The 10,724-nt window shown below is 37.4% G+C and overlaps 1 protein-coding gene across 1 annotated transcript; it reads left to right on the top strand.

The window, feature by feature from the left end:
* On the top strand, nt 5,624-9,171 carry LOC109227030 (B3 domain-containing protein REM10-like). Its single transcript, XM_019392020.1, has 7 exons — nt 5,624-5,945; nt 6,769-7,087; nt 7,307-7,416; nt 7,790-8,057; nt 8,292-8,422; nt 8,534-8,765; nt 8,872-9,171. Exons 1-7 carry the CDS (start codon nt 5,874-5,876, stop codon nt 8,910-8,912), a joined length of 1,173 nt encoding a protein of 390 aa, XP_019247565.1. The 5' UTR covers nt 5,624-5,873; the 3' UTR covers nt 8,913-9,171.

The raw sequence follows: 10,724 nt of genomic DNA, 5'->3' as shown, positions 1-10,724 counted from the left end.
TGAGGTTAAAGAAAATACAAGATATAACAGTGTAGAATAGGACAGTATACTTAAGTGCAACAGTAAAAAGTAACACAGGATAGAAGAACAACAACAACTTTAACAGAAACAAAGTAATCACGGAAATAAATACAGCTCAACGCAAAGATAACAATCGGGGGATCTCCTAGGATACCGTCCTGTAGTCTCCAAATATAAATATCCAGTGGATCTCCCGGGTGCAGTCCCGTAGTCCAACTCATAATGCGTGGGGATCTACCGTAATACCACATCCGTAGTCCCAAATATAAATACTCAATACTCGGGGAATCTATCGGGTGCAGTCCCATAGTTCTAATATAAAAGTGCAGGGGGATCTCCCGGAATACAATTCCGTAGTCCCAAAGTAAACATACAGGGAGATCTCCGGGATACCGTCTCGTAGTCCCAAAGTAAACACACAGCAGCAACACAAAAGAATACTCAATTCGGTTCAAATTTCCATACCAAAATAAAACAGGTATTTCTAGCCTAGCATGCTGCACACAATCCAAATAAGGTAATTTGAGCAAGTAAGGCAATTAAGTCAACTAAGCATGCTTCCCTAAGCTAATAGCAGGCTTAAATTACACACGATATGAATAGGAAACAGGAAATCACATTTATAGTTACTTAAGGAAAACGGATTTTCAACAATTAGCACAAGTACGCACTCATCACCTCACGTACAGGGCATTTCAATTATCAACAAATACTAAGGGGAGTTTCCCCCCACAAGGTTAGCCAAGCCACATACCTCGAACCAACTCAAAATCAACCCGAAACCACGTTCTTGCCACGAGTACTCGACTCCAAATGGCCCAAATCTATTCAATTATATTGCATAATGTAAATAACACTTCAAGTAACTGATTCTACAAATAAATGCTAAGCCAATACGCAAAATTAGGTAAAATGACCAAAACGCCCTCCGGGCCCACGTCTCGGAATCGGGTAAAATTTATATTTTAAAAATCCTCATACTCTCACGAGTCTAACCATATCAAAATTACCAAAATCGGACCTCAAATGGTCCCTCAAATCACCACTCAGAGCTCTCCAATTAACCAAGTCATAACCCCCCAATTTACCACTGATTTTCCTTCAAATTCCATGCTAAAATTGATAAAAATCACCATAATAACGAGTTTAGGTTCCAAAAATCTTACATCCTTGAAGATCCCTTGAATCCTCTCTCAAAAACCTCCCAAAAGCTCAAAAATCCGGATGAAAATGGTGAAAGAATGGGCAAAAATCGCGACTGAACCTTTATATATGTTCTGTCCTGGTACTTCCGCACCTGCGGACATTTTCTCGCACCTGCGGACTCGCACCTGCGGTCCCAGGTGCGCATTTGCGAAATTTCATTAATTCCCTTGGGCCGCACCTGCGCTTCCTCTACCGCACCTGCGCTTACGCAGGTGCGCTCGAACTGCCGCACCTACGGAAACTGGCCTTCCCTCACATGGCCGGATCTGCGGTCTCTTAGCCGCTTCTGCGGCGCCGCACCTGCGGTCCCACACACGCAGGTGCGGTTATGACAGGAAACATAGCTTCAGCTGCCAACTCCAAATGCTTAACTCTCCGTTAACCTTCTGAAATCATCCCGAGGCCCCTGAGACCTTAACCAAGAGCACGAACAAGTCATATACCACTATCCAAACTTATACCAATCCTTAAAACACCTAAAACAGCATCGAAACATCGAATCATCATCGAATTCAAGCCTAAGAATTCCAAAAACTTCCGAATTATGCTTTCGATCAAAAAGTCTATCAAACCTCATCCGAATGACCTGAAATTTTGCACACGCGTCACATTCAACACTACGGAGCTACTCCAACTTCCGAAATTCCATTCCGACCCCGATATCAAAATCTCACTATCGAACCGGAAACTTAAAAAATTCAACTTTTGGCATTTCAAGCCTAAATGAGCTACGGACCTCCAAAACACAATTCAAACACGCTCCCCAACCCGAAACCTCCCAACGGAGCTAACGGAACCAACGGAATTCCATTCTGAGGCCGTCTTCACACTGCTCCGACTACGGTCCAAATTCTAAAACTTAAACTCTCATTTAGGGACTAAGTGTCCCAAAACTCTCGGAATTTCCAAATAAATCTTCCCGGCAACTCACAATAGTAGAAACAAACACGGGGAATGCAATTAATAGGGGATCGGGGCGTTAATTCTTAAAACGACCGGCCGGGTCGTTACAATAGGTCATCTCCTATTTTAGAACAAAATTCTATGTTTCGAATCCTTAAGTATCTTAATTTAGCCTTCCTCGATTTGCGTGTGCGGTCCGAGTGTTTTTCCGGAAGGCTTATATGCTAAAAACTGATAACAACAAGAATTTTTATCTTAAAAGTTAAATTTAGTTGACTTCGGTCAATATTTTGAGTAAACGGATCCGGACCCGTGTTTTGACGATCCCGGTGGGTTCGTATTGAAATATGGGACCTGGGCGTATGCCCGGAATCGAATTCCGAGGTCCCTAGCTCAAGATATGAATTTTTGTGGGAAATTGAAAAACTGAAAAATTTAATGGTCTTAAGAATTTGGTTAATGTTTGGTCTCGTTGTTATCGGGTTCGTATTTTGGTTCCGTAGCTCGGTACAGGTCCATTATAATATTTAAGACTTGTCTGTGAAATTTGGTGAGAAACGGAGTTGGTTTGACTTGATTCGGACATCCGGTTGTAAAAATAGAAGTTCTAAAGCCTTCTTGAAAATTTCATTCGATTTGGTGTTCAATTCATAGTTCGAGGTGTTATTTTGGAAATTTTATCATGCGAGCAAGTTCGTATGATATTTTAGGACTTGTGTGCATGTTTGGTTTGCAATACCGAGGGCTGGGGTGAGTTTCGGATAGGCTTCGGGATGATTTGAACTTAGAAAAATTTGGTGTTTTTGCTGCAGCTTGTGTTCTGGTATGTTTTTCTTCGCGATATCGAAGGGGATCTGGGCTGGGGGAGGATTTCACACTACGCGAACGCGAGACCACGGTCGCGAACGCGGAGCACTGGGGGGATTGCTCTACACGAACACGACCCGTCTCACGCGAACGCGTAGCTTTAGCTAGGCTGGGTAGGGAGTTGAGGTGACTCTACGCGAACGCGAGCCCCGTCTTGCGAAGGCGGAGGTCAGGGGGGATAGACCTTCACGAACGCGTACAATTACTCGCGATCGCGTAGGACACTTAGGCCCTACTCTTCGCGAACGCGACAGTGTTCACGCGAACACGATGAACACTATCGCCCAGCTATTAAACAATCCCATTACGGGATTATGGCCATTCTTTCAAATTTTCAAAAGCTAGAAAGCCTAGAGACGATTCTCCCAAGATATTTTCTTCCCCAAATTGTTGGTAAGTAATTCTAACCTACTTTCTTTCAATTACCCATTATATTTTTTGAATTTTTAACCTAAAATCTAGAGTTTTCATGGTAGAATTGGGGTTTTTTGGGTAGAAACTAGGGATTTGGGAAATTGGGAATTTTGCTCCGAACCTCGGGTTTTGACCAAGCAAGTCCGGGGTTGGTTTTTGACTTTTTGGGGGAAAGTTTGGGAAATCTAAATTTATGCATTGTAGTTGATTCCTTTAGCAATATTTGATGTTATTGAGTTAATTTTGGCTCGATACGAGTGGTTCGGAGGCGAATTCTAGGGGAAAGGCCCCGGTAGAGCTTTGAATTGGTCGCGGAGCGAGGTAAGTGTCGTGGTTAACCTTGGCTCGAGGGATTAGGTCTTATTTGCCTATTTGCTATGTGTTTGAGTGTTGAGTACAATGTATAGGTGAGGTGACGAGTACCTATGCGTTGTCGTCGAGTCATAGCATGTGAGTGAGTCTTATTCATGTAACTGTAGCTTTCCGTGATCATATTACCCATGCTTAGACAAGTTAATCGCTATGTTGATCGTTCTTATCATATTTACGGATTTTGGTATTGATTGAGTATTGATTCAAAGTTGTGGTTGGTATTGTGGAACCAAATGTTGAAGTAAGACTTGTTCTTGATATTTCTATCTCCCTGTTGTTATTGTTCATTGTTTTGGTGAGGGAGAGTGTTAATGCACGAAGGGTGATGTCGTGCCATGTTTTGTGAGTGTTAATGCACGAAGGGTGATGCCGTACCATATTGTGAGTGCTAATGCACGAAGGGTGATGTCGTGCCATGTTATGAGAGAGTTAATGCACGAAGTGTGATGCCGTGTCGTTTCTATTTGATTCATATGGTGAGGTTTAGAGTAAAAGCACGAAGGGTTATGCCGTCACACGACTTTTTCCAAGCTCAAATTGGTATTATTTATATGTGAATTTAACTATTATAAGTTTTTAATATTTTGTTATGTTTAATATTTAACTAATTGACATTACATATGACCATGTGTATCGTAGATATAGATGAAAAATGAAGATTATAAGACAACCCTATCACATGTAGATATAGATGAAAAATGAAGATTATAAGACAACCCTATCACTGAATGGAACACCATCCTCTCTTTTCTAATATTTATTGTAATATATTGGAACATTATCGAAAGTTATTAAGTCTTACAGGATATTTCTGTTTTCTAATAAGATATTTTTTGACTCGTAAATATTTAACTTTTTTGTTTTTGTTTTTTTTAAGGTTAACATCAATTTTGAAAAAATACAAAAATTATATTTTTAAAAATAATGGGCCAGCCCATAAGGCCCACAACTATGTAGGACTGGGCTAAGCTTATTATTTTAAGGCGTAAAATTTTTACGGGGTGCCCTATTTGATCATCCCCATTTTGATCTGTACCCATTTTTTAATTTTTTTAACTTGTACCTAGTGTTTAAACAACTTCAGGCCTTTTTCTCCTCTTTCTTCTTCTTCATGTAACAGGAATTTTATAGGTGTTTGTGAACATATTTTAAGGTAGTTTATGATATTTTACAGTAGTGAGCAGTTGTGCTTTATTTTTTACTATTGCTTAGGGTTTCTTCTTTTTCTTTTTCTAAATTGCAAAATGGGTTCGTTAGATTTATTATTGTTTTGACAAGTTAACGATTGATGTTTGTTCTTGATGATATTTGGAGGTAATGTTTCAAATTTGAGCTCATTTGGAGTAGATTTAGGTGTTAAATAGTATATTGGATTGTTAAAATTCGAAGAACAAATTTTTTTTTTCAATGCAATTTACACTTCAAGCCTATTTGGCCTTAAGTGCATTGGTTGCACTTCAGACCTTTTGGCCTTAAGTGCATCTGAAGTGCAATTTTTCACTTAAGAATTATTGGCCTTAAGTGCATGAAACTATAGGTTGTACTTCAGACCTATTTGGCCTTAATTGCATTTGAAGTGTAATTTTTCATTTCAGACTTATTGGCCTTAAGTGCATGAAACCATTGGCTGCACTTCAGACCTAATTGGCTTTAAGTGCATCTGAAGTACAATTTCTTCATTTCAGACTAATTTTTTTAAACTTCAGACTCGATAAGTCTGAAGTTGCTTGTAAAATGGTTCCCCTTGTAATGTTTTTTGCAAAACGGATTAGATTCAATTGCGACGCCAAAATCGAGTATAGATACAAATACTTTTAAGGCTCATCAAAATAATGAGGCAGCCCAGCCCGACTAGTCAAATGCTAAGGCCTATGTCAGTTGGGCTCCGGCGGGTACTTGCAAAATCTTCGTCTGTTTTGCACAGTCCACTGAAAAGCTGTAATTCCATTTAATCTATCATTCCTTTCAAGTTTCAGTTACCAAATAATTGCATCCCCGGAACTGAATTGAAGCTTCAATCTTTCAATTATATCAATCACCAACAGAAAAGGATTCCTTGTCTATAATAACTGCATTTTTTACTGCTGGCTATGAAAGAGAAAGTCCGTCCAGTGAAACCTCACTTTTTCAAGCCAATTCAGCCAGGTTTCAAGCAGGCTCTGGTGAGTAAAATTAACCCTTTTAGTAATTTTCATTTTTCATTTGTCTACTATATGTATGTATGCATGTATGTATGATATGGAGGTGAACAATTTATCTCAGAAAAAAGAAAAACACTAATATTCTGAAATTAACCATTTGGGCTAGCTGATTGTAAGTGCCCATTTGGGCTAGCTAATTGTAAAGAGCCGAAGGCGGAGCTAAAATTTTGAGTTTATGAGATTTTGGATTCTAAAAAATGTGCCTTCCTGGCGAGTAAATTATTCATACATATTAAGTGAATTTTGTAATACAAATAAAGAGTTTGAGCCGAAGCTATTGGGTTTTGACGAACCTGGAAGCACAACACTGGCTCCGCCCTATAAATAGGTGATAAGCATAAAGTTAAAGCTGAACCTGTTTTGATAGGATTGCTGAAACTGACAAAAGTAGTACTGATAATGAACAAAATATCCTTAAAGTTTTTTAAAACATTAATAAAAATAAAAGTATCTTTGTCAGTATATCAATCTCAAAAAACAGAGTTAAACAAGAGATATATACTTTGTTCACTGTGACTGCTTGCCATGAGAGTCCCTCCAAAGAAACCTCATTTTTTCAAACCTATTCAGCTAGGTTTCAAGAATGGTCTTGTGAGTATGATATGTATTTCTTCTTTCCTTTGTCTACTATATGCATGTATCATATATAGGTGGAAGAATTTATCCTAGAAAAACCATAGTCCATATGAGCATTCTTTTAATTGTTTAACCGGTTAGATAGTTAGTACGATTTCCTCTCCTAAGATTTGGAACAAGGCTAATCTAAGTATATAATGTACTGCAGAAAATTCCTACTGGTTTCTTGAAGTATCTGAAAGGATATGACCATATTGAACATGCAATACTTAGAAGCGGCAGTAAGCAGTGGCGGGTTAAGGTGAGCGGCTGTCGATTCGAAGCGGGTTGGGCTGATTTTGCACAACAGCATGATTTGCAGTTAGGAGATCTGTTGATTTTCAGACATGAAGGAAACATGGAGTTTGAGGTTACCATCTTTGATTCAAGTGGAATTGTCAGAGAATATGCAGAGTATTTGCAAGAAGAAAAGGAAGGAGAAGCAGCACATACTTTTGGAGAGACTTCCGAGGATTTTGAATTTGAAGGTGAAGCTCTTTATGGAAATTGTATTCTTGTATTCTTTATGGAATCCCATTAATGCTTGCATTACGGTATGCTGGTGCGACGCTTCTCTTAACCCTGCGTGAATGCGGGATGCACCAGGCTGCCTTCTTTTTAGTCGTGTATGGAGTGAATATTTAAAATGCTGATAATTTTTTTAAGTGTAATTTAATTCCATATTTAATTTCTTGACAATGTGACAGAAAAGCCAAGCCCCGGCATCAAGTCGTCAAACAAGGTTTCTTCCCATGCAGAAGCAGCTACTCATTTTGAATGCACTATTAGACCCTATTGCCTTTCAAGAAGTTTCTTGGTATGTCTCAAAACACATTAATTTCAAGCTATTCAAGAATCTTAGGCTAAAGCAATGACATGAGCATGATTTCATATAAGTAGTGTCGACTTATTGTCAAATTTAAATTCGACTTTGTATACTATACTGGTTTAGCTCTGGGGCGATATAGTTATTAGCTTTTCTTCCTCACCCAAATTTGTTTACTTTGTATTATTTTTCAGGTGTGTTATTTAAATTTAATTAAAATTTTCCATGTGACGGATGATAGTGCAACTACTGGGATAAAATAAGCATGTGCACTGTTTTTTGTTATTCTTTATCTTTGTTAAGTGAATGTATGAAGAATATGAACTGTTTAATTATGTATGCAAATTGTTATACACCACGGCAGATACTTCCTCAACAATTTGCAAATAGTCTCACCAACAAGAAGTGCTATTTGATTCTAAGAGATGAAAGACAAAGGACGTGGAATTTAAAGCTAAGTTCTAATTGCCAAAAGCGAGTTTATATTGGAGGTGGCTGGCGTAAATTCATCGCTGATAATCGTTTAAAGGAGGGAGATCGTATTATGTTTGAGCTTGTTACTGATGGAGGGACATCAATATGGAAGTTTCAAGTTGTTAGTGATGCAGAAACTCCAATGGAGAAGTCTCAAGGTAAGTTTTCTCATCTTATAATCAGACTCTTATTTTGATGATCTTTCTCATTGTCATATGCACTCTTACCACTAGATCAAAACTCTAGGGCAGAAGGCTTGTTATTTTAAAATAATCTGTGTAATTTAATTAGAATCTAGTCAAGTTTTAATTCAAACTATTGAACTTTATTTTCATATCATATTCTATTCTAATTAATCATTTCATTTCAACATAATTAATTTGGAACAACAGACATTAGGAAAAAGCCCTCAAACATGAGTCCTCTCAATGCAAAAGTATCTACTTCAACTTCTGGTGATGATAATGATCTTCCTTATTTTATTTCAACCATTAAACCTTATTGCACCAAGAAGTCAGTTTTGGTAAGTGACTTAAACTGATTTTAGTTATATTTTTTTCTTTGCCTTTTTTCCCTTTTTGGGGTAACAACTCAAACTTAATTACATAATGAAAATTAATAAATTTTATGGTAGTATTTCCCATTGGATTTTGCAAAGTCAAATGGATTAATGAATAGAAAGTGTGAGATGATTCTGAAAGACGAAGAACAGAGATCTTGGACAGTGTGGCTAGGGAGAGATTCACATCATTTTGGAATTATAAATGGATGGTCAAAATTCAGAACAGCAAATGGTCTCCAAGTAGGAGATACTTTCAAGTTTGAACTCATCAAGAATGAAGAAATACCTATAGCGCACCTCCATTGTAAGTATCCTTCCAGTTCTAATATATTTTTGTCGAGTTAAAGTTTTATGCTCTAGCGGTACACAAAAATGTGTTGTAACAACTTTCATAATAATGTATTTTGCAGGCAAATATTCTGAAAAGGTTGCAAAGAGGGAGGGACAATAGTGAAGCAACTTGACTTTTGGGGTCCTTTTTTTTTTTAATCAAAATTTTGTCAATCCAATATATGTGCATAGCCTCAAAATTTTCTTCTACAAATCTCCAAGTAATGTAAATGTCTGAGAACTGCTATTTGAAAGACTTGAAAGTAATGACTGGCCTAGCCATCTTTTTGTCCAGGCCCCAATTACTCAGTTTAAACTACTAGGATATTTTGTACCATATGGCCTTTCCTAAGTTCATTTGTTAAATTATGTTCTCATTAGTTCAGTGTGCTAAATTTCATCTTTTAAAGTAGTTGGTTGAGTTTTTCTTTTTTCATAAAAAATTAAACCACTGAGTAATGAGGAACATAGATGGATTGATTAATGACATGTTCTTGATGCATGATAGTTATTTAGCATACTGACTCCACTTAGTTAGGACTCTAAGCTACGGTTTTGAGGTCTTTTTGAATAAGTATCATAAAATTAGGTTGTTTTAGTTCTATGTTCTTTTAACTGCTAATCTGAATCAAATATTATCAGTTTTTCTGATTTAGTACTATGTCCTTCATTTTTTTTTTTTTAAAAAACGAAACACCTTCCACGTGGTAGGTTCCATAATAGTATTACATTATTATGAATGTTTGCAGAGCACTCTCTAATTTCTCTCGACTTTTCTTTGAGATTTCTGCAAACTCTGTAGTATGATGTCCTCTTCTTTTTCATTCTTTTACTATTTTTTATTTTCGTTTCAATTTGGGTCACAACCTTATGAATTAATGATCAATGCTATACTTAGGGGCCGTTTGATTTCATAAATTAGGCATGATAATACCAGCATAAATTTTAACACCAACAATATAGTAGTCGTTTGGTATGATGGATAAGTAAAAATAATCATGGGATAAAAATTTAGTATATATCGCCTATCCATTGTTTGGTTACTAATCCTGGGATAAGTTATCCTAGAATTATGGATTACCGGGAGTTATACGTGCCAGAGCCTGGAATAATAAGCCCAGGATAAAACAGTAAAATTGACAATCCTAGAGTTCATACAATAAACACAGTAAAAAATAATACCAGGATAACTAATCCCAATATAAGTATCCAAAGTGTTTTGATACCCGGCATAAATGACTCATTTATGATGAAGCACCAAGATATGATGCAAGTCGCGAGATGTCACAAAATCTCCATCGGCTGTCACTTTAGCCCCGGCACCAGGACCGCACACTACTCGACCTTGCTTTGCCTATCTTTCAGTTGTGAATATATCAGATCCTAAGAGTTGTGCAACTGGGTTTTCCTTACTATATCTTCACAGCTGACGGCCCCTTTGCTGTTGACAAAATCCATGGCTTCCAACAGATCACATAAAGTCTTTAAAGTTATGTGATGTGCAAGACACTTCTGGTTCTTAGAAACTGAAAATTATTTTGCAAATGAGAAGGTGAATATCAGTTTCTCATGGAGGGTACACGAGAGTAAGCTCATTGTGAGTATATGTGGCATTCAAGTTCAGTTCAATAAATTAAATCCAGAGTGCTCACTTCCTCAACATCTGCAGTCTCTTGCCTCTGCTTAGCCAACTGTTGATCAAACTAGGCAACTGCCGCATAAACTCCTCAGCAAATGCACTGGCCTGAAAACATGGAGATACAATTCTAACCGTGATGTAAGAAAGTAACACACATTTCAAGAAGGTTGCTTTACTTGAAGATACAATTAGATCTCTTATTTATTTATCATTTTATATTTAACATAGGAAGTGCAGATTGCCAAGTATTTGAAGGAATGATGGTATGGAAAAGTAGAAAGTTCTCGGACCCCC

The sequence above is a fragment of the Nicotiana attenuata genome, chromosome 6, assembly GCF_001879085.1.
Source record: "Nicotiana attenuata strain UT chromosome 6, NIATTr2, whole genome shotgun sequence".
Classification (NCBI taxonomy): domain Eukaryota; kingdom Viridiplantae; phylum Streptophyta; class Magnoliopsida; order Solanales; family Solanaceae; genus Nicotiana; species Nicotiana attenuata.
Note: the sequence above shows the minus strand (reverse complement) of the source record. Positions and strands in the feature narration are given on the sequence as shown.